Source organism: Rhinolophus sinicus, chromosome 17 (genome assembly GCF_057876585.1).
Source record: "Rhinolophus sinicus isolate RSI-liver-muscle chromosome 17, RSI-T2T, whole genome shotgun sequence".
In the NCBI taxonomy this organism is placed as follows: domain Eukaryota; kingdom Metazoa; phylum Chordata; class Mammalia; order Chiroptera; family Rhinolophidae; genus Rhinolophus; species Rhinolophus sinicus.
In genome coordinates this window covers 37,622,620-37,647,692 of record NC_142517.1, presented here as the reverse complement: position 1 = coordinate 37,647,692, position 25,073 = coordinate 37,622,620, and the positions used below count along the sequence as shown (strand labels likewise).

The 25,073-nt window shown below is 35.4% G+C and overlaps 1 protein-coding gene across 1 annotated transcript; it reads left to right on the top strand.

Annotated features, from left to right (window-relative positions):
- Positions 1-6,408: 6,408 nt before the first annotated feature.
- EIF5A2 (eukaryotic translation initiation factor 5A2) lies at positions 6,409-23,181 on the top strand. The gene is made up of 5 exons (XM_019735278.3): positions 6,409-6,549; positions 7,230-7,429; positions 7,983-8,087; positions 17,220-17,351; positions 17,866-23,181. The coding sequence occupies exons 2-5, from the start codon at positions 7,265-7,267 to the stop codon at positions 17,923-17,925; spliced, it is 462 nt and encodes a 153-aa protein (XP_019590837.1). The 5' UTR covers positions 6,409-6,549; positions 7,230-7,264; the 3' UTR covers positions 17,926-23,181.
- The last annotated feature ends 1,892 nt before the right edge of the window (positions 23,182-25,073 follow it).

Sequence of the window (25,073 nt, the reverse complement as noted above, 5' to 3'; positions counted from 1 at the left end):
TACCCCACCCCTGCCGCCAGCCCCTGGCAACAATTTTCTATTCTGTGTTTCTATGAGTTTGACCTTTTTTTAGATTTCACATATAATGGAATCTAAGTGCAGCATTTGTCTTTCTCCGTCTGGCTTATTTTACTTAGCATGATGCCCTCAAGGTCCATCTGTGTGTCACAAATGGCAGAATTTCTTTCTTTTCCATGGCTGAATAATATTCCTGTATGTATATACCATGTCCTCTTTATCCATTCACTCATTGATGAAAACTGTGGTTATTTCCATATCTTGACTACATGAATAATACTGCAATGAACATGGAGGTGCAGATATCTCTTTGACATCCTGTTTTCATTTCCTCTGGATATACACCCAAAAGGATTACTGGAGCATATGGTAGTTCTATTTTTAATTTTTTGAGGAACATGCTTGCTGTTTTCCACAGCAGTTGTACCATTTTACTATCCCAACAACAAAGAACAAGGGTTCCTTTTTCTCCACATCTTTGCCAATACTTGCTATCTCTTGTCTTTTGGATGATAGCCATTCTAACTGGTGTGAAGTGATATCGCACTGTGATTTCATTTTCATTTCCCTGATGATTAGTGATATTGAGTACCTTTTCATACCTGTTGGTCATCTGTATGTTTTCTTTGGAAAAATGTCTATTCAGTTTCATTGCCTCTATTTAAATCAGATTTATTTTTGTTATTGTTTTTTGTGAGTTCTTTATATATTTGGGATATTAACCTGTTATTAGATGTAGGGCTTGTAAATATTTTCTCCCATTCCATAGGTTGCCTTTACATTTTGTTGATAGTTTCTTTTGTTGTGAAGAAGCTTTTTAAGGGTGATATAATCCCACCTGTTTATCTTTGCTTTTGTTGCCTTTGCTTTTAGTGAAAAAATAAAAAAACTCATTGCCAAGACCAATGTCAAGAAGCTGCCCTATGTTTTCTTCTAGGAGTTTTATAGTTTGGGGTCTTATGTTCAAGTCTTTAATGCATTTTGAGTTGAATTTGTGTATGGTGAAAGATAAGGGTTCAGTTTCATTATTTTGCATGTGGCTATCCAGTTTTCCCAACACCATTATCCTTTCCCCATAATATATTCTAGGCTCCTTTGTTGTAAAGTAATTGGCTATATAGGCCTAAGTTTATTTCTGGGTTCCTTTTCTAGTCCGTTGATCTATACGTCTGTTTTTATGTCAATACCACACTGTTTTGATGACTATAGCTTTGTAACATAGTTTTAAATCAGAAAGTGTGATGCCTCTAGCTTTGCTCCTACCTTTCTCAAGGTTACTTGGCTATTCAGTGTTTTGTAATTCCATACAAATTTTAGGATTTTCTATTTATGCAAAACATGCCATTGGAATTTTCATAGGAATTGCATTGAATCTATAGATTGCTTTGGGTAGTATGGACATTTTACCAATATTAATTCTTCCCCATGAGCATGAAATGTCTTTCCATTTATTTGTGTCTTCTTCAATTTCTTTCATCAAAGTCTTATCGTTTTTGGTGTATAGGTCTTTCACCTTGATTAAATTTATTCCTACGTATTTTATTCCTTTTGATGCAATTATAAATAAGATTGTTTTCTAAGTTTTTCTTTCTGATTCATCATTGTTAATGTATAGAAACAAAACTATTTTCGTATATTGATATATCTTGCAACTTCACTAAATTCATTGATGAAGTCTAACAGATATTTTGGTGGAGTCTTTAGGGTTTCTATATGTAATATAATGTCATCTGCAAATAGAGACAATTTTACTTCTTCCTTTCCAATTTGGGTGCTGTTATTTCTTTTTCTTGCCTAATTTCTCTGGTTAGTACCTCCAAGACTATACTGAATAAAAGCAGTCAGAGTAGACATCCTTATCTTATTCCTGATCTTAGAGGAAAATCTTGCAGCTTTCCTCTATTGAGTATGAAGTTAACTGTGGGCTTGTTATATAGGGCATTTATTATATTGAGGCCTTCTATACACAATTTGTTTATAGTGCCTCTATACACAGTTTATTGAGAGTTGTGTTTTGTTTTTTTTTATCATGGATGTATGTTGAACTTTGTCAAATGCTTTTTCTGTATCTATTGAGATGATCATATAATTTTTATCATTCATTGTTAAAGTGGTGTATCACAGTGATTGATTTGTAGATATTGAACCATCCTTGCATTTCCTGGAATAAATTCCACTCCATGACGGCATACGATCTTTTTCATGTACTATTGAATTTGGTTTGCTAATATTTTGTTGAAGATTTTTGCATCTATGTTCATCAGAGATACTGACCTGTAATTTTCTTTTTTTTTTTTTTGTAGTGTCCATGTTTGATATCTAGCATCAGGGTAATGCTGTTCTCATAATATAAGTTAGAAATGATCTTTCCTCTTCGATTTTGGGGAAAGTTTGAGAAGAACTGGTATTAATTATTTAAATGTTTGGTAGAATTCACTAGTGAAGTCAAGTTTTCTTTGTTGGGATGTTTTGAGTACTGATTCAGTCAGCTTAGTAGTAATAAGTCTGTTTAGATTTTTCTGTTCATGATTCAGTCTTGGTAAGTTGTATATTTCTATCAACTTATCCATTTCTTCAGGTTGCCCAGTTGGCTGGCATATAATTGTTCAGAAAGTCTCTTCTGATCCTTTGCATTTTTGTGGTATCATTTACGTCTATTAATATTTGCTTTATATATTTAGGTGCTCCTATATTAGGTACATAACTATTTATAAATGTTATATCCATTTGTTGGATTGACCCCTATATCATTATATGACTTTCTTTGTCTCTTATTATAGTCTTTGTATAAAAGTATATTTTGGCTGATAATGTATAGCTATCCTAGCTTTCTTTTGGTTTCCATTTGCATGGATTGTCTTTTTTCATCCTGTTACTTTCAGTCTGTGTGTGTCCTTAAAGCTGAAGAGAGTCTCTTGCTTTTGCTTTAACCATTGTCTATATACTGATGATTCACAACTGTCTTTCTCTATTTAAGATATCTCTCTCTCCCACAAGAATCTTAAACTCGATTTGGCCAAAAGTGAACTCATCTTGCCATGGAAACTTGCTTTTTCTCTTATATTTTCTATCTCAATGAATGGTACCACGATTCTCCCAGTAATTAATTTGATGCTTTCCTCTTCTTCACACCAGGTGTCTCCCTTCTCATTTCGACTTCCAACATTACTTAGGACATTCTTTCCACCTTCCCTTGTAATTCTCTTGAATCTGTCTTCTCTATGTTCTCACAGTCACTACCTTTGTTCACCAACATTAACTATTTCTTCCTAATTGGTTTCCTATTTCCAATATTCTCTCCCCCTAAAAAATTCTCCATATCATGATCAGAATGGTCTTTCTAAATTAAAAAAAATACATCCTTGTCATTTTCTTCTATATACGGTTTATAGATACGGTTTATATTGCCCTTGAGAGAAAATCCAGATTCACCCATCTCTTTTTACTACTTTATCAGTCACATTAAAACAGTGGTGGTCCAGAATGATGCCACAATTCTGTCACTTATAGGTTTTTTGTACCCCTAATCTCTCTACCTAAAATGCCTTTTCCAAACCCCTATTCATTGTTTACTACTCCTTATTTTTCAGATGTCAAATTAAGATATCAGTCCCAGAGAGGCAGTCTCAAGATCTTATAGACCTGTGATGCCCAATATGATAGCCACCAGTCACACATAGTCACCAAACCCTTAAAATGTGGCTAGTCTGAATTGAGATGTACTCTACACCAGGCTTTGAAGATTTAGTATAAAATAATCTTATTAATAATTGTTATATTGGCTACATGCGAAATACTATTTTACATGTACTCGGTTAAATTTTAAAATATATTATTGAAATTAATTTCATCTCTTTTTACATTTTAATGTGGCTACAAGAAAACTCAAATTATACGTGGCTTGCATCATACTTCAATTGAACAAAACCTGGACTAGATGAGAAGGAGCCCCCTTTTTCAGCATCCTACAGTTATTTCTTTAGTAGCATGTATTATAGCTGCTAAAATGCTAGCTTGTATCCTGCACTAGACTTCAAGTACCTAAAAAACAAGAGGATGTCTTGGTCAACGTGATAATTTCAGCACAAAGGGTGCTACAATAAAAACAGTCAATTCTCGTTATTTGTGGGTCCCATATTTATGAATTTCCCTATTTGATAAATTTACCTATAACCCCAAAATCAATACGTGAGATGCTTTCACAATCATTTGTGGACATGCACAGAACAGTGGAAGATTTGAGTAATTCAACACATATTTTCCTGACTAAAGCCAAACAAGGCCGTGCTCTGCCTTCTATTTTCAACTGTCAAATGGTAAACGTGGTTTTTTTTTTCAGTCTATCAGTGCCACTTTTTCACATTTTTTTGACTTTTGTTGGTGACTTGACTGTTTAAAATGACCCCGAGCATAGTGCTGAAGTGCTGTCTAGTGTTTTTAAGCATGAGAAGGCTGTGATGTGCCTTACAGAGAAAATACATGTGTTAGATAAGCCTCCTTTGGACATGAATTGTAGTGTTGTTGGCTGTGAGTTAAATGTTAATGAATCAATATAGATTAAATAAACACATATAATACAAGATAATATATTGGTCAGTTGATGAAAATGTTGTGACCAGAGGCTTACAAGAACCTAACTTTGCACTTCTCCTAGAAGTAGTGATTTAGTGTTCCGGTGACTTCACTAGCCTCAGCTGTATTTATTGAATGAATGAAGGTGGATCATTTTGATGCCAAATCCAAATCTTATGTGAATTCACTATGATGAATATGATGGTAGTTAAAGCAGTGATTGTGGAGCCAAACTGGCTAGAGTTCAATGTAGGCCTTCTGACTTGCTAGCTGTGTGATTTGGAGCAAATTACTTAACTTTTCTCTGCCCTTTTCCATAACTGAAAATGTAAATAAAATTGTTGTTAATGATTGCCACGGGCTGCATGTGGGGAAGGGGACTGACCAGAAGAGGGCAGGAGAAAACTTTTAGAATGAGGAAATAGTCTATATCTTGATTATAGTGGTATTTACACAAATGTCTATGTTCTACAATACTCATATAACTAAAACCGGTAACTTTTACTTTGTATAAATAACTTAATAAACTTGAGGTTGAAAGAGAGTAACAGCCAAGATTAAATAATGCACGTAAAACAATTAATTCATTACCTGCTTACATAAATACTCTTTAAATATTAGCAAACACTTTAATAATAAGACAGGAAAGGTTAGGTGATGTAAGGAAAAGCAGAGTGGGCTCATGAACAGGGATTCTAATCTGGCTCTTTCTATTAGCTAGAGGCTGAGTTGTTTATGGGAGTTCACCTGTTTATTGCAAAGGTTAAGTTACACAGCATGTGTGAAATATCTGTGTAACTGTAGAGCCACATAGGAATGTGAAAAATAATGCTGTTCATGAGACAGCAATACGAAATCACAGGGCCACATAGACTGGGGTGTGGAAGTCACCTCTCCAAGGTAGGAAAATGTGGTGGGTTGTGAAATGAAACCATGAAAAAGGGCTCACATCTTTTAAAAAACTTTGGTCCTTAATCCTATACAAGTCTCTACTGGCTACAGATAACCCAACCATTCTAAGGAGGATGGACATACCTCTAACTCGATAGAATGCCACGCCAGGAAGAAAGAGCTGAGTTTGGCAGAACACCTTCCTGGATTGGACACTGTGGTACGAGTTAGACATCCGCTTGCCTCCACATCTCCCTAACAGCTTCCGGAGGGAGAAGTGAGTTAGGTCATTTCACCACTGCTTTTTAGTTCAGTTCAAGAATGTCTCACGAGTTCCCACCCATGGGAGTGGGCAGGGCACCCAGGGGCAGTCGCTGTCATGAGTCATAATGGGTGGCTGGGGTTCTCTGCAGAGCATGCAGTGTGCATCTGGGTAATAAAATACCGCACTTGGGCTCTTCCTGGAGGAACAAGCTGGGTTTGACTACCAAGGAGGGCTGCAAAATGGGCCAGAAGTTGGAGCCCAATGTTTCCTCCACAGCCACACCGGCATCCGTTGAGATCTCTTGCCTCTCGAGTTTTGACAACCTACAAGTGACACTGGCACGCACCTGAGGGCAGGGGCCACCATGCGCGTGGCCCGATTCCCATAAACTTCCACTGAAACTTGAACACAACGAACCTAAAAGTTTGCGGCAGCAAGTTTCTTTGCCAGCGAGTTTACCCTCAGCAATCCGCCTCCAGAAAATGCACTTCACGCGCCGGAAGTGCACTAATCCGCAGCACGTGGGGTAGCCAGGACGCTCTTCACGTGACTAGGCGGGGCCTCAGGAAGCTTGTAGCCAATGGTAGCCTGGAAGGGTGGTGCCTGTGACGCGCCGGACCTATCCCGGAAATGGGGCTGAGGTGGGGGCGGGAAAGGGCGGGGAGGCCGGGGTGTGGAAAGTGTGGCGGCCCCGCCCTGTCTCTTGGAACTACCGCGGCCGCCACCGCTGCCGCTGCCGCCGCCGCCGCTGTAGGGGACCGGCGCGGGTGCGCAGGCGAAAGCAGCTCTTTCTTTGCTGAAAGGTAAAGACATGGGGGAAAAGTGGTGGCGTTGGGACCGGAGCGAGGCAGGGCCGGGAAAGGCGACGGGAGTCCTAACGAGGGAAAGAGGAAGGCTGGATGGGAGAACGGAGGCGAGCGCGGCACTCGCCAGGGCTCAGGCCCGTGCGGGGCCGAGCCGGGCCGAGGATGCCTGCAGGACAAGGGGGCGCCTGAGAGGCCGGGGATACCACGCCGCAGCCGGGGACCGGAGTGCGCGCCAGATGCGCGAGGGCCAGGTGCTGCTGGCCTGGTCATGTTATCCCCATCCTTCGCGCGGACGTGCGGCCTGGGCTGGGTCCCCGCAGTGGGGATCAGGGCGGCGGCGGAGGGCCGGGCGGTGCGGCGCTGTGCGGAAAGGTCGCCGGCTCCGCCTGCGGTGGGACGATGGGGGCCGGGATTTGCTGCTCCCAGCCTGGTGAGCCCCCTGGGCGGGTATCCTCCACCCCCCAGCTCGCTCTCTGCGACTTCCTTCCCCACCTTCCCACCAATGGATGGAAAAGTTTGTGGAGGCCAAGAGTTAGAAAGCGCCCACTGTTCTTGGGTGGGTCTTCTATAGATGCAAAAATAATGGATCCACGATGCTTGGCACGTAACCTGTCCGAAATGAGATTTTTCGTTACCTGATTGCCCATTGTTAAAAAGCAAACAAACTTTTTGCGTAGTTCCCTCCGAAAAGCTACCATCTCCCCAGCCCACCATGGCGGATGAAATTGATTTCACTACTGGAGATGCTGGGGCTTCCAGCACTTACCCTATGCAGTGCTCGGCCCTGCGCAAAAACGGCTTCGTGGTGCTCAAAGGACGACCATGCAAAATAGTGGAGATGTCAACTTCCAAAACTGGAAAACACGGTCATGCCAAGGTAAGTTCCCTTCCAGGTCTGTCTTTACGTTGAGATTTTGATCATTTGTATTACATTACAGAACATGAGATTTCTGTACTTAGAACTTTGTAATAAGCACGTTTTTTTTTTTCTTCCCACTATTACTGGGTGTTCAGCTATCGTTTTGAATACTGAAAGGTAGCATTTCCTTCTTGAGCTCTTATAATGTTTCATTAATTGGGAACTGAAACTTTCCTGAATCCCAGTGAGTCAGAAGATCTGTTCAGTTTACAGATGAGAAACCCAGTTCTAACATAATTCCGAGGAACCTAAGTTCATTTTTCTTGTGCACTCTTATAATTGAATTACTGCACTATATAGGATTTGAGTCTTGATATGTCATGATACCATTTAGTTGTTCACTGCTTCTCAATTTTATGACCGCGACATTTTTTTAAGAAAGTAAAATTAGATGACCTTGAAAGGAGAAATAATCTGCTATAATCAGCATTGGTATTGTGCTCCTGTGTATGTAATGAGTGATATACTTGGCAAAGATTAAACAGGTTTCCTGTTCTCCCTTCTTTGTTAGGTTCACCTTGTTGGAATTGATATTTTCACCGGCAAAAAATATGAAGATATTTGTCCTTCTACTCACAACATGGATGTTCCAAATATTAAGCGAAATGATTATCAAGTAAGTACTAATTTCCTTTAGAATGCTTGTTTCTTAAAGGTGTGAATACATTCTATTATCAATTGTAATTTAACGAAAGGCCGTGGTAGTTTTGTAGACTTTTCTAACCGATTATTAGTAGCCACTTATCTTAGAAATTGGAGAAATAGTTGTATTCAACTCTTGTACCTTATTTAGGATTATTCTAGTTTGCTATTTTTAAAAACATTCTTGCATTTTTAAAAAGTTGAACACTTCTTATTGTTTCACAAACCAAGTAACTGTATGTTGTGACTGAACAAGTTTAGTGCTAATAAGATCACTACCGTCTTTGTTGTAAAATATTTCAATTTTAGATAACTCCTTCCCAGATGTTTTATTTCTTTTCATTTGTCAGACCTAAGACTTTCAAGAAATTAAGAAATTATTGGAATTCATGTTCCACCAACCAACTTTGTGTATTAATGAATATGAGTCAGATTTTGGTCTTCTTAAATAGGGAAATAAGTTAAAAGCCTTAAATATAAAGGATAAAATACATGGTCATTGAATATGGTGAAGAAAATACAAAAACTGTGTAATTGTTTTATTTATATTCAGTGACCATGCTGTGACCTTTTGTTAAATTATAGGTATAAACTTCAAATTTTCGTTCCAATTATACATTTGGGTAGGTCATGTTTAATGATAGCATTTTGTTGTTTGGAGTATTGATAGTAACCAAACCATTGACCTCATAGGATGTGGGAGCTCAGATTAATCATAATTAAAGTCTTTTTTTGAAAGTCTTCAATTTCTATATCTAGCATACCATATATGGAACTCCTTTCTGTTCTTTTTGCATAGTGAAAAATGTGAGTGTGACAGATTTGTTTTATCCAGTTAAATTGATTTCCTTTTATACCTTTTATTGTACTGTATAATTTTTAAAGAATGTTACCATCAACTGTAATTACCCAATGATTTCCTTTTACTCTTTGTCCACATGTAAACATATTTTTACATGGTTTTAATCTAATAAGCAGTTTTATATTTTCACTTTCCCATTTATCATAAATATTTTCTAGGTTGCATCGGAGTCTTCGTAGAAATTTGAATTTTCTTAGTATAATAATAGTTTTTTTTTAGTCAAGCAGGTCTGGGTTTGGATCCAGTTCTACTATTTTCTAGCTGAATGTTCTTAGATAAATTACACAACCTCTCTGAGCCTCACTCTTTCCATCTCCAAAAGAGAGATAAAAGCATAGAATTTCCTTTTGCCTCAAATGAATTTGTGTTTTCATCCTTAACATGAATGCTTTGAATATTCAGTATTCATAATATTCATTAATATGCATTCAACATAGAATGCTTTTGCCTTTGGGTGTTTCAGAAAGATGGTATCAGTAGTTCAGATAATTACTACTGTGATCAATTTAGCCAATCATTGATTAGAGCTCAAGAGTTAACGTAAAGGAAAAATTTGATTTGGGTTTTGTTTTGGGATGTAGCAGGGCCCGGACTAGGGTGAGGGGTATAGGTTAGGGAGCCCCCTAAACTAGAGTACAAAATTTTAAATAAAGATAGGACCAGAAACAATGCCAAGCTATGTAGGAGCCTAAGGCAAAAGGAAAAATCAATAATTGTGATTCTGTCTTTCTTTAAAATTTTGATATTTTATTCATTATGGAATTTTTATCCTAATTCTATTTTTAAAAAGTATTTCATTAAAATATTTATCTGATCACTGATGGTTCTTTTTGGTGCCACCTTAAATTTTACACCCGAGGCAAGTGCTTCACTTGCTTCCCTCCAGTCCCAGCCTGTGGTGTATAGTTTGTACTGCAGAGTGGGTGAAAGAGTGACTCAAACCAGGCAGTCTGGGTCCACATTCTTGCTTCGGCTTTATCTGTGTGACCTCGGTTGGCAAGTTACTTAACCTCTTGCGTTCCTTTCCTTATTTATAAAATGGGGATAAGAATCATAAACAACTCATGGCATCATTGTGAGGTTTAATTAGTTAATACTTAGAACAGGGCCTTACATAGTAAATACTCAGTGATCACATCCCTTCATTATCAAGTCACCGTAGAATACTCACATCTGCTCATTTAAAATAATTAGCTCTGTGAGCCTTTCCAGTTATATTTATTGTGCTATGGTTGTCTTCACTCACCTAGCCAAGTGCCTTGATTAAATTCCTACTTTTCTTATTATTTGGCAACATGAAGTCCTTTGTATTTGCTTTTTTCAGTATTTCAAGTGCCAGTTTGGCAGTCAGCTAAAATGAATATACATACACACACACACACACACACACATACACATATATGTTTGTGTAAATTAAAAAGTAAATCTTTGTTTAGGAATATTTGCAATTTCAATTTTGTATATTTTAAAATAAGTTCAGAATAAAAGAAAAATTGTCTCCTGACTTCCAGATGATGTAGCTAGGATTAGAATTGCTAATTTCCATTACTCCTCCCAAAAGTAGTTATGGTTCTCTGGGCCTCAGTGGTGGTATAAAATGCAAATATATCCAGTTACTCGGGAATCCCCAAATTTTTAAATATAGAAACTCTTATTTTGGCATTTATTAAAGTTTTACCTGTCATTTGAAAACCATATTTCAGAAGGAAAGCTAATAACTACGGGATATGTTTAAGAATACAGAGGGTGCCAAAAAATGTATATACATTTTAAGAAAGGAAAAATGTATTAAAATTGTAATAATATATACTGATAACAAAAGGTGATTACAAGTCACGTTTAGCTTTTGCAATTATAAGAGGTGCTCAAAGTGGTACCCATCAGCGTCCAGACACTTATGATTACGGCGAACTACTGCTTGAGCAACGTTGACCAGTATCTACTTGTATACATTTTATTGGCACCCCCGATATATTGTGGACCTTTGGATTATTGGTGAATTGCCAAACCTATGAATATGAAATCCTAGTATATTCTTCAAATAAGTGGTATGCCTTTTGGATATTGGAATGTGAGTTAAATTTTGTTGTTGCAACTTTAAAAAAGAACAGCAACAAAGAAGATAATGATGCTATCAGTTCCTTGGGGTTAAAGTCTTTTTATAATTTTCACCTGTTCTGTGGAATGTTTGTTCCCTGGTAGAAGTCTTTCTTTGGGAGTAACACATTTCTAAACCAGAAGGTATTGTAGTGACAAGAAGCAACTATTTTGCTCTAGTGCCAGTAAGGGTAATGGTGAGAAGAGCCACAACCTCTGTTTCCTAGGTGTATATATTCTACCTATGGGAGTAATAGTACCATGTACTGAAATATATTGCAAACTATAGAACAGCAGCTAGGCCCACAGACTATCAGCCAGCAGGTGGCAGAAATGACACCTTCAATAGGCCAATCCACACAGGCAAGCTGTTTTAGAATGATGGAGTGCATGGACCCGTGAATTCTCTGAGCATGGTCCTGTTACCTTTTGATTTTGCCTGTCAAATGAGGGTTTTACTCAGAAATGATCCCATGTGCAATACTGACAGGAATGTGGCATTCTATAAATCCACAGATGAGCTTTTAGCAGAAGCACTGCAGGCTGGGGAGACAAATCCATCTGTAGAGTAAGAAATCTAATGCAGGGTGGTGAACACGCTATGTGAGATATAGATAATGTATTACAGAATTGTACACCTGAAATCTATGTAATTTCACTAACAATTGTCACCCCAATAAGCTTTAATTTAAAAAAAAAAGAAAACATTAAAATTTCTTTCCAATGTTAAAAATTTTTTTTTTTTAGAAAGAATCTAATGCATTGAGTATAAATTGCTGCTGCCTCTTCCATGATGGAAGGGATACAGTGTTACCAGGTGGCCGACTTTAACCTCTGGGGAATGGTGCCATATCAAGGACTTTGTATCGGTCTCTGCTGTGAGGTACTCAGTAGTGGCTTTAGTCAAATCAGCTTTGGTGAGAGAAAGTCTGTGTCACTGAGCCCATGCCACCATGGCCGCTTTCTTCATAGGCCAATTGAGCAAGGACTGGGAAGACTACAAAAAGAAGCTGAAAGATATTCACACAATCATCTTGTCCACCTAATTATCTGCCTTCTCTGTAGCAGAACCCCTCTAGAAAGCATTCATATGGGCACATTATTTGGAGAAGTCCTTCCACATACCACTTCCCCACACCTACATAATTGTCACCAATTTTTCTGTATTGTTCTTTCAGTGACCTTGACCTTCCACCCAAACTCTTAGGCATTGCCCATAATCAGTGTAAATCCAAACCTCTGGTTCTCTCTTTTACATCCATTGCATGAAGTTCTTACCTCCACTGTCTTTCAGGGCCACCTCTGAAGTTTCATCAGACCATGCATAACCATCTAGGAAGTATTCGGATTTTTTCTCTGTTTTCAGTCAGCAGGTCATAGGGGCACTTCCTATAAAGCCATTGGTATAAATTGAGGGAGAAGTTGTTGGTGTAGCAGAAAAAGGTGCTTTCTCAGTCTGAGCTACTTCTCATACAACTTGTTTGTGCCTTTAGGACCTGCTCAAGTTGATCTCATATATGCTACTTCCACTTGATGATGGAGTGCGGCTGTGCATACCCAACTTCATGGCTTGGTGGGTCAGAAGATGGCGCCAGTTGACCATAGTGTTATTTGCTTAGCTTTTATAATAACGATGATGAAGCATCAGGTCTGTACCACGGACCAGCAGCTCCAAAGAAGTAGCCTGACAGCCTGGGGGAAGAGGAAAAGGAAGAAAGAAAGGAAGAGGGCCTTACAAGTCTGATAGTTTGAAATAGCTTGAGGAATGAAATTAAAGTCAGAAATTAGGGCTGAGAAGGCACCTAGAGTGATGATATGCCTTCTCCAGCTTTCTGGTATAGACCAATAATAGAAATACAGGCAAAAAAAAAAAAGTTTCTCCATAATTCCTCCTTTTCAATGTTCTTTCTTACTCTGACCACATCATAGACAGAATTTGTGGTCATTACCCTCCCCACATCCTTCCTTGTAGTTCATGCTTTGCTTCTTCAGCTCCCTGGGGCTCCAACCATTTAGTAGCTACAGTGCTTTTTCTAGAATTCTGACATACCAAAACATTTTTCTTTTTCACTTTTTATTGTGGAAAATTTTAAAATGTAATGACCCACATATACCCATCATTCAGCTTCAGTAATTATCAACACATAGCCAGTCTTATTTCATCTCTACCCCACCACCTATCTTTAGTTCCTGTACCCTCTACCTCTTGATTATTTTGAAGCTAATATCAGATATTATATCGTTTATCATTTCATCTGAAAATACTTTGTTATACATTTCTAAAGGATAAGAACTTTAAATATAGCCAATCAATATCTACATTTCCTATTTTGTTTTGTTTTTTTTGCTGTTTGGATGTGATAGCTATTGTTTTTGTTTTATAGTTCGTCTAAATCAGGACCTAAATAAAATCCACACATTGAAATTGGTTGGTGCATCTCAAATTTATTTTAATCTGTAGGTTCTCCTGTCTCGTGCTGGAGTTCTCTTCTTCTCTCTCTTCCCTCCACCTCTCCCTTTTCACTTTTTTGATAAAGAAACTATATCATTTATTCTGTAGACTTTCCACAATCCGTATTTTGGTAATTGCATTTCCTTGTTGTTTAACATATTCCTCTGTCCCATATATATCCTGAAAATTGATAATTGGATGTAGAGGCTTAATCAAATATAGTTTAGATTTTTATTTTTTTCCTTTTCTTTCTTTAATACAAACTACTCCATAGTTGATGTTTTATGCAACCATCAGGTAAATAAGTCTGATTGTTTCTCTTTTTGTGATGTTATTAGATACGTGATAATTGCTTCAACCCATTAATTCATTAGGGAGACAAAATAATCTGTCATTCCTTTTTGTTAGCCAGAACACTTCTATGAAGAGAAACTTCCCTTCATCATTTTTTGTTTGTTTACCGTGTAGTACAATGTATAACAGTAAAAGCAGTATAAATACTTGATTCTTTCCCTTTCATTACCAGTTTTCAAAATGAGTTGGTTCCCTAGTATTCACTGAAGATGACCAATCAAATGTTTTTTTCCACTATGAACTTTAACCATATTTGCATTTCAATCCATTGTAGTTATTATACTTATCGATTGTCAAATCGTCCTATCTTTGGCTGGGGGATCTTATTCAGGTTAGCTCCAGATTATCTTTAGTATGGGCCTAGTGGTCTTTGATTGCACCATGCTTTCTAGTGCAACAGCTGGCTCCAGGTTCATCTTGTATACTTCCTACTCTGGACCTGGAATTATTCATTTTTCCAAAGAGGCCTATGGAGAGAAATAGTACCTATGGGAGAAATAACACCATACATTGGATGCTTTTAGTAGGAAATAATAGATACCACATTCTGATACCAGTATTTTGGGGGTATAATAAATTTCATTTGTCAGTCAGCAGCATAATACACCACTGCATGCCTAACACCTTTATTACAAGTTTTCTGACCCTGCCCTCTCCCATCGCCCTGCTTGCTAATAACAAATGATTACATATTCTCTCTACAAGAAAAGAAAAAAAATTATTCGAAAGCATCTTAAAGTTATCAAATGAGTAGATGTGTTTAAAGATGAAGGAAGGAAATACTTAAAATTGACTTATAACTGTCTCCTCACCATGCTCTCCTTCTAACTCTTTAGTCAGGGCTTTGAGAAAAGATGAAAAAAAATTGCACAAAAAATATGCTTAATACTCAGCAATAATGCCGTTCGCTTTCATTTATTTATTTATTTTTAATTACAAAAGGGATAATGGTATACCTTTAAGAGTGGAAAAATCTGGCAGACACTCCCTTAGCCAAGTGATCAAAGTTAATATCACAAATCATAGCACAAATTGACATAATTTGTCTCTTGATATGATACTCTGATCACTTATGTAGTGTCCCCCCCAAAAATAATAAGGAAGCAATTAGACAAACCCAAAATGAGGAGCATTCTGTAATAAAGTGAACCTGTGCTCTTCAAAAATGTCAATGTTATGAAAGACAAAGGGTGAGGAACTGTTCGATTTAAGAGACTAAACTGACATGACAGCCAAAGAAATACATACAAGGTGTGTTTCTGGAGGTGGGATGAAAACATTGCTTTCAAAGACAATATTGGGACAACTGGCAAATTTACATATTGAAAAATACTGTAGCCATATTGAATTTCCTGATTTTTGAAAAATATACTGGTTATATAAGAGTAGGTCCTTGTTCTTAGGAAAAATACACTGAAGTATTTGTTGCTAGAGTCATGATGTATGAAACTTACTCTCAAATGGTTCAGTAAAAATAAAAGAATAAAAATGTGTGTGATACGTATTTTATATAGCCCATATATACAGAGAGAAAAATATGCATAGCACATGTGGTTAAATGTTAACAATGAATGAATCTAGGTAAAAGATAGGGGATTTCATTGCATTATTTTTTAATTTTTCTGTATATCTGAAAATTTTTAAATAATTCAAGAAAGATCAAATAATTCACTTTCGTCATTTAATTTTGTTTTCTATGTTTAGTTTCATTTTTGAAAATTTTAATTTTATTTCATAAAGCAATTTATTTTAATAAGATGTTTAACATACATAAATACATTTTTACAAGATGTTTTATACTATATCTATACATTTTTATATTTGAAATGCTTTATATTTCATCCCAGAGTTTATTTTATAAACTCTTAACTCAAAAAACAAAGTACCACGGCAGCTGGATAGATCAGTTGGTTAAAGTGCGAGCTCCTAGCAGCAGGGTTGCCAGTTCGATTCCCAGGTGGACCAGTGAGCTGCGCCCTCCACAACTAGATTGAAGGACAAAGACTTGGAGCTGATGAGTCCTGGAAAAACACACTGTTCCCCGATATTCCCCAATAAAAAATTTTTTTAAAAAGTACCATCATTATATAAATAAATATCAAAATACCAGTATTACTATTTGGCTTCTATGTTTCAGTCACCAATGGCACTGGGGACCTTGAAATAGACAAGTTTCACTTCTGGTAAAAGAGCCAAAATCAGAAAAATCTGCCGTGTGAGCCTGTAGTTAATCATTTAAAAATTATACTACTGTATCAACCTCCTTGCTCCTCACTCCTCTCCCAACAACCTCACAAACATTTAAGGGACATAAAGGTTAATTAAAAGTGTGGTTGCTTTGTAGGGTAATTTTTTTGTTTGTTTTTGAGATTTTAGACGTGCACAAAACTGAAATCTGTGGTAGTTGGGGTTCCTGTGGAAAGCCATAGCCAGATTTGGCAGTGCCGTAGAGGAGAGATCTGAAACTCGCCCCTGCGGTGTGCCTGTGTTGTATCATATGGTTAAAGGGGTTCCAGGACCATGTCTTTGACCCCTTTTGTGTATGTCAGTGTTAACATCTGGTATCCTGGATGATTGCCTTCTGTAAAACCTGTTAGAACTCTAGGAACACTGATGGTATACATGCTTTTAGAATACATGAATGCGGCCTGCCTGTTTCCTCATGCCTATAACAAAAATTCAATTCTATCAGAACTGTGCCTTTTGTAAATTAGGTTGATGACTGGATTTGTTTCATTTTGTCATCAGCAAGCTAGTGTTTGTCTTTTTTAAAAAATCTAGTGCTGTTAGCAGTAAGTTGGAGACTAAAAAGTTTCTACTTTGTTCATAATGAAATTATAAATCATTGTTTGCAATCATGAAAAATTGAAAATAACCTTTATGCCCATTAATTGGAAAATGGTTAAATCAATTACAGTGTGTCTATGTAATTGTAAAGTGGTGAAAGAGACAAAAGTTGGTCCATATTTTCCAATTTGGAAAGATTTCTAAGACATGTTATTAAGTGAAAACTTGCTGAAAAATACTTACACTATTTTTTTAAATAACTATATTTGTATTTTGTACATAAATGTAAATGCTTCAGGATACACTATAAAGAAGCCAAAACTTGAATAATGCAGAGACTTGGGGGAGGAGAGATGCAGGGCAGAATGAACTTATGCTTTTAGTCTATATATATTTTATACTTTTGTATGTCTAGCATTTTTAAGCACCAATAATATATTAATGTATTACCGTGTACTTATATTAATGAATGTATATTTCAATTTAACTATGTAAGTATTACAAAGTAATGGGTATAATCTAATCAATGCAAATGATGTAATTTCTTTTAATAGCTGATATGCATTCAGGATGGTTACCTTTCCCTGCTGACAGAAACTGGTGAAGTTCGTGAGGATCTTAAGCTGCCAGAAGGTGAACTAGGCAAAGAAATAGAAGGAAAATACAATGCAGGTGAAGATGTACAGGTAAAGACCTATGGGAAGATTTTTTTAAAACTATTTTATAAAAATTTGGCTTAAACTAGTTACATAAAATACTATATATGAAGTGTAGCTCTTAATACTCCTGAAATTCTGAAAAGGATCTCCATAAGGCAGTTTTCCTATAATATCCTTAGAGACCCATCACTAAAGAAATTATAAAAGTTCATTTTTTGCTACATAGACACAATTAGCCTCAAAGGTGTTTTGAAGATCAATATCTGAGCTACTCTTCTGAGTACGAAAAATGATGCTATGGGAATATGAGTACATAACACCTAATAAGTATTGAAACATTTATAGCCCTTATTCTGCCTGTTTCCTGAAGTTGTCTTGAAAACTACAATTTGAGAAATTTCACTTTAGGAAACTAGATTATTTGGTCTTGGAATACCTCTTTCCAAAGTCAATATGTATAAAATATCCACAAATATACAATATATAATGAATTAAATACATGCATATCTGAATATCTTTTGCTTGCATTTTTCCCTTCTAGGTTTCTGTCATGTGTGCAATGAGTGAAGAATATGCTGTAGCCATAAAGCCCTGCAAATAGATGGGAACACCAAGCATGAGCAAACCATTTAGGTCTGGATCAACTGCAGATCTAAAGTTTGGTTCTAAGTTGTCACCAAAGCTATGGCCTTCATAAGCAACCTCATTTATTTTTTATTTGTTTTCAAATTGTGCTGAGTTCGTTTTGCAGGCAGTTGGTAATTTAAAAAAATAATCAAGATGTATAATTCATTTTTTTTTTAAATTTTGTAGCTGTTTTCCCTATAACATTCCTGTGTTTTTCAGTATGTGAGTCTAAGAAACAGACAAGGTAGCTTCAGCAGATATGATTTGTCTGAGCAAATCATTCTAGAATGAATTAAATGATAAATAAACCAGGGTTTAAAATCAAACAATGTAGCATCTAGTGGTATTGAAGTACCACATTTAAGTTGAATTGCTCTGTGTTAATTTCAGATTTAATGTCATAGAGTAAGTAGATTATGGATTGGAGCTTTCACAGTTTCAGCCTGTGTGTGGCAAGCACAGATACTTAAAAATGTTATCAAAAAGTGTCAGTTTTGTGTAGCCACCTGTATTAGGTTGGTCATACTCTTTGCCAAATCGCTGGCCGACTTAATATAACCTTATACACAAGGTGTGACAATTAAGTTCGTGAACTCATCCTAGAAAAAGTGCTACATACCTCATTGCTGAATATCACTATGGTCACCTTCGAAGTACTCCCCTTGGGAAGCTATGCACTGACACCAGTGCCTAGTCCACCCTTCAAAGCAATTTTGGAACTCTTTTTCTGGAATGGCCATCAGAGCTGTCATCATAGGTCATCAGAGCTGACATTCAGGACCCTTGATGTCCTGAATGTCATCAAAATGTCTCCCTTTCAATGTTTCCTTTATCTTCCGGTAAAGAAAGAAGTCATTGGGGCCAGATCAGGTGAGTAGGGTGGGTGTTCCAGTTCAGTTATTTGTTTACTGGCTAAAAACTCCCTCACAGACAGTGCCGTGTGAGCTGGTGCGTTGTCATGATGCAAGAGCCATAAATTGTTGGCAAAAAGTTCAGGTCATCTAACTTTTTCATGCAGCCTTTTCAACACTTCCAAATAGTAAACTTGGATAACTGTTTGTCCAGTTAGTACAAATTCATAATGAATAATCCCTCTGATAAAAAAAGTTAGCAACATCATTGCATGAAGTTTGCGAACTTAATTGTCAGACTTAGTATGGTGATTTTCCTATCTGCTTATGGTTGACAGAGGCATTAAACTGTTGGGTGACTATTAGCAAGTTATACTGTAAAGTGGACACAAGGGACAGTGGCAAAGGGTGTTGGCTAAAGCTATAGGTTTTTATTTGAGACCTTTGTAATCAGCATAAAAATAGAAAGTTTTTTTCTAGTTGTACTTTTGCTTTTAACTTTGTGTTCTCTCCCTCTAAAGGAGTGACCTGCTTTATGGGATATTATGCAGTGCTTTTATCAATTATTTTGCTAAATTCTTCTATCAATTATATTGATAAATTATGTTGATAAATGTTGATATTTACAGTAGTTGCTCCTTTCCAACCATTTGTAAATAGACTTTTTTGACATCAGAGTATTTGGCAGACAAAATCTAGAAATTCTTCAAATTGATGTGTAACATTTGTTAAATTTATGTACATTTTTTTCTAAAGTGAAATGAAAGTTAATTATGGAAGAAAAGTTACTTTATGTGATAATCATTATTTAACTTAAGAAGTACATATATGTATTTTTTCTGATTGTCATGTGACTTAATTCAGTTACTTGAGTGAAATATAACTAGGAAAGAATTCTATAAACTAATTTATTTTAAAAAGTGTTTTAGGTGACTTTCCTACATTTCTATTTAGGCTTTTAGATCATATATACCTTATTTCCGAATTCTAAACATTGTCACAGGGTTTATGAGGACCTTTGACTCAATAACGATTATATTGGTGTGAAACATAGAACAGTTACTATTTCAGTAATACTTTCATTCTCCAAGACTGATTATGAGACCTCTCCCATCATGCCTTGACTTATGCAAGACCTTTATTCCTATCATCTGGACGAGAACATATATGATGCTGTAACTGATCTAATCAGTGACTGGAAATAGGATTAGGAACTGAAGTTCCCAAAGTTTTAATTACTTAATTTGCTCGTACTTTTAAATCTTAGCATCAGCAAACGCATTTGGAGAAGAAGCAACATTCTTTAAGGAAATGCAAGGAGAATTCTAAAGCACAAGAAATATTGAGGTTGTAGTTAATCATTTTTAGTGTAACATTTTAGCTTTTGCCCATCTAAAGCACAGTTAGGAATTAGGCTAAATTCTTTCCAGTATTCCATCTAAGTGTCTACTACATACTACTTCAGTTTTTTTTACTACTTTATAATGTGTGTCTTACTTGCTACTGGTTGGCATTGTTACCCACAGGAATTCCAGAAAGTTGTTAATCTGTGCTGCTTGCTGGTCATGCATATGACTCCAGTTAACCATGCTAGTATTCTGGTTTAGTATTAATTCTGGATCAGCATGCCCTTATTCTTCCTAACCTATCAAATTCACATAAATATATTTTCAATTGCGAGGTAAGTGTATATAAATTATAATAACGCATTGCTGTCTTCATACCTTGAATGGCAAAAGCTATTTATGCATAAATATTTCATTTTAAGTACTACAATAAAGTGTAAATACTCTTCTGGAATATAAGTGTAGATTTTAAAGATACGGGACTGCTTGTTTATTTTCACATAAGTCAGTACATGTTTCTCTAGAACAAAATATTTCATTTAGTAAAGCTTTATAAATTGTATTAAAAAGAAGCAGGGAAACATATTTTTAACATAAAACAGAAGTGACTTCATTTTTTTTTTTGACATCAGAAATGTTAATATTTGATTCCTAGAATTTGTTGTACTTGTTTTTAGCAAATGTTAAGTATCACAAGTTACCATGTATATAGAATGTAGATTGTCATGTTGATAGAGTATACAGTGATACACCACTTTTGTCTGTAGGCATTTCACCAATTAATACACAATATTATATTAACAAGTGGAATATGTGTTTCTTTCTAGAATAACATGCTTTATTTTTACTGTGAAGACTTGTTATACTTTATTTGCTACAAAATTGTATACCCTCTGAAATAGATCAAATCATTGCTACTTTGACTTAGTATTTGCATAGCATTTGCAACATAATTATGTTTTCTTTCATGCTCCCCTCCAAGGGCTGTCAGTCACTTGAAATTGTTGTTAACCTAGCTCTTGACTCTATTTCCATTGATAATATAAAATTCAATACCAATGCTTTATAACAATTACCAAAACTCTCCTACAGCCAGAGCATGGTATCTTTACTAGGAGATGCTGCAATAAAATGTTTAGGCTATAAAATTTGAGGACACTGTTTTCCTTTATAGCACAATGTGTGTTCATGTGCACACACAGCTTTGTATGTTCTTTTTACAAAGTCCTTCTAACTCTTACAAGTACTGTAGTATGGTAGTGCCTCAAATGTTGGTAACGTTTTTTTTAGTTTACAACTTTTCCAGAATTTGTTTTTATACTTTAAAGTTTCTCAATTAGATTATTTCTAGTTGAGCTGTAATTTGAATGCATTGTTCTCAGGGCTGCTTGTGCAAAGATCTGAAGTTTCGTTATTTTAAAGCTAACTGCCTGAAAGTATAGTGCAGTTTTCCCAAATTATAATACATACAAATAAAAAATCCTTAATATCAACATACTTAAATTATATGGAAAGTATTGGAGAAAAATTGGGACATTGTTAACACCTATACTGGAATCTTGCCATATTTTTTTCATTTTAGAATAGAATTTGATAGTCTTAAAACCCTATCCTTAGTGATATATCTGAAAGCATTCCTTTAGCATTGACCCCAAAGATAGTTTCAGAGCCAGACATTGATGTAGTGGTTCTCAAACATATTTAGGGACAACAGCGAAATTCATAATGCTCTTTTGGGTACATTAAAATGTTTACATATTGAATTCTATAATATGAACTAGGAACAGATTTACCATGAGAAAATATGGCTCTTAAGAAGTGTAAGAACAAACTATAGGCATATTTCCATAAATAGTATAATATATTGAACTGATAAACAGTTTAAAATTTTCTAATATCATTTAGGCATAATATTTCACAGTTTACAAGCCTTCTTTCTCCTAGCATTCAGACAAGTAGGCAACAAAGGCTTAAGAAAAAATTATTGTGAAAAATCTTAAAATCAAGAGAATTCAATATATTAACTTTAATTAAATTAGTTTTTTCTGAATTGGTTATATGTCATTATTCGATTTTAGCAGGGAACATTTGGATTTGACTTATGGAACACATGTTCTGTGGGTACATGGCTTGAAGTCACTATATAATTTAATATTTTTCCATTAACTATCTGAACATCAGCTTAACTACCAAGTGAAGTCAAGTGCCTGAAAAGTGCTGTATACATTTAATTAGCACGTTTTCCTTATGTGAAAGATGCGTCTTATAGCAATGCATATCAGGCTTTTACCTGCTAGAAACATACTTGCTGCCAAGCTTTACCATCTACCACTATTCCTCTCTCCTTAGTACAGGTTGAAACCTATTTTACAATTGAAAGATAATTTCTTTTATTTATGTGAAATCCCTAAAACTATTTCTTGGTATTGCTAGACTTAGGTTTATCTTAGTTCAGGATTGTACTTTTTAAAAGCTCTGGACACTAAACTATATTCAGTGATGACTGTACAGCTTGTCATAAGTCATAGTTGTGACCTTTCTTGAGAGGAATTCTTTATGGTGGTTAATATCTAATATAAATAAGCACGTGTGCTCGTTACAAAGTAATGCAAATTACTAGTTCTAAACTAGAATAATGAAAATGACTAGTTCTATACCATTATGTACTTTTGTCCTCCTCTCCAAACAAGAAATAGTTGAAACAGCGTTGTCTAATCCAATGGCAGTTTATTAGTAATACATTTTATTTGTCTTAGGTGTAGAAGAACTCTTGCTTTTACCTGCAGAGACTCATATTTTAGCTAAAATGTTAAAATTGTAAGATATGTATTATGGGTATTATAATTGTGCATTTTACATTTCAAAAATGGATAAAATCCAAATGTTAAGTCTTTGGCTATACTAAAGATATTGTTAACATCCTTTAAAATGTAATGATAAACTTATCAATTATAACTTTTTGTTATGTTAAAATATATTTGTTAACTTCATCAGTTATATTAGATAAAAATAAAGTTAATTTAATAGCTTGCACTATTCTTGTATATATACATTTCTAGAAACATTTTCATACTAGAAAGTCATATGAATTTATAAGTATATCACTGTTAAGAGAAAGTGTAACATTTGTTTTTATTGTGTTTTTATATTCTAGGTCCTTACCAGAGTTGACTTAGCTTTATGGTTGGGAATGCTTATTTCTAAGTTTTAGTTCCAGATTTAGGTCCAATGCTGTTTTATTTTTAAACTTTAGTAGCTTTTCAAATATGTCAGATAGTCACATAATTTAATATTCTACAGATACAAGAGTAAAAATACTTTCCCTTCTTCATCCTCTTCCTGTGCATCCTTCTAGACATTAATGCAAGAGAACCCATTTTGGCTGTCTAAAGTGTGTGTTCCACTGGGAACTTAAAACATCTATTCCCATAATACATTAAGTGGTGTATCAGTTACAACCACCGCGTATGTATTGTTTCAAAAGGACCCACCTACAAATTTATTATCAATCCATTGTCCAATTTGAGAGCTATCTCTGAATCTAGTCAAAATAATTTTTGGACACTTCCCAGCCTCATAATGACTGTGTCCTAGTGTTTAGGAAGGCCAAAAATGCTTGGCAACTTTAGTTGCCATCAGATCCCCAACACAGATTCTAATTGGGAGAATTGACTTTCTTCTACCTAACACTGATAGTTTGTCTGCACTTTTTGTTCGCAATTTATGTGTGTGTGTTTCACTTAAATTGTTACTCTAGTTCATTTTAATTGCTGTACAATCAATGAGGTAAATCTTTTGGAGAATATATGTATATCAATAACATGCTGGTAGTAAAGAATAATACCTTCCTTTCAAAGGCAAATGGGACTCTCAGAAAAAAGATATTTAGGGCACAAGGAAAACTAATTTCTATAAAGTAGAAATATTAAAAACACTAATACCAATCTCAAGTGAAATTGAAAACAAACTAAAAATAAAAAGACCCTTCTACCTAGAAATTTTATAACCTATTACATAATTCCAGGATGAAAGGAGAACTACAATCAGAAATTAAAGAATTCCTGAAAGATAATGATAATGAAAACATCATATATCACAATTGCTGTAATGCAGCATAGAGGGAAATTCATAGCCTTAACATCAATATCAATAAAAATGAAAGAATTAACATAAGAGAAATTCCTAAACCATACAACTAGAAAAATAACAGCAAAATAAACCAAAAGAGCACAAGGAAAGAAATGATACAAAAGCAGAAAGTGAATAGGGAAATAGCAAATGTAAAAAACTGGTTCTTTGAAAAATTAACAAAAGAAACTACTAACACACAAAGTAAACAACACAAGTATAAAAAATAAGAAAATGACAAGGAGGAAAGACTAATAATGCAGAAGAAATAATAAAACATGCAAATAAATTTGAAAACTTAGATGATTTAACTGCATTCTCAGTAAGGTCAAGAACTAGGCAAGAATGCTTACTATCTTGACCACTATTACATTATTCTGGAAGTAGCAGCCAATACTATTGGACAACAGAAAACAAACACATTAGAACTGTAAAAATAAGAAAAAAATAAAACGTTTCTATTTTCAGGTGACCTGATAGTATAGCTGGAAAATCCCAAATAATGATAAAGCTAACTCAAACAAAATTATTCATCAAGGTAGCAGGATATAAGATTAACGTGCAAAAATAAATAGTTTTTATATGCAAAAATAACCAATTGAAGACATGATGGAAGGAAAACCTCATTTACAGTAGCAACAAAAAGATAAAATATAATAAAGAAACCTACAAGGAAATATTAAAAATCTATAGGAAGAAAAGTATAAAACACTCCCAAAAGACAAAAAGTTGACTTAAACAAATGGAAAGACATTCATTATATAATACTTGACTGACAGCTCAACATTAAGATGATA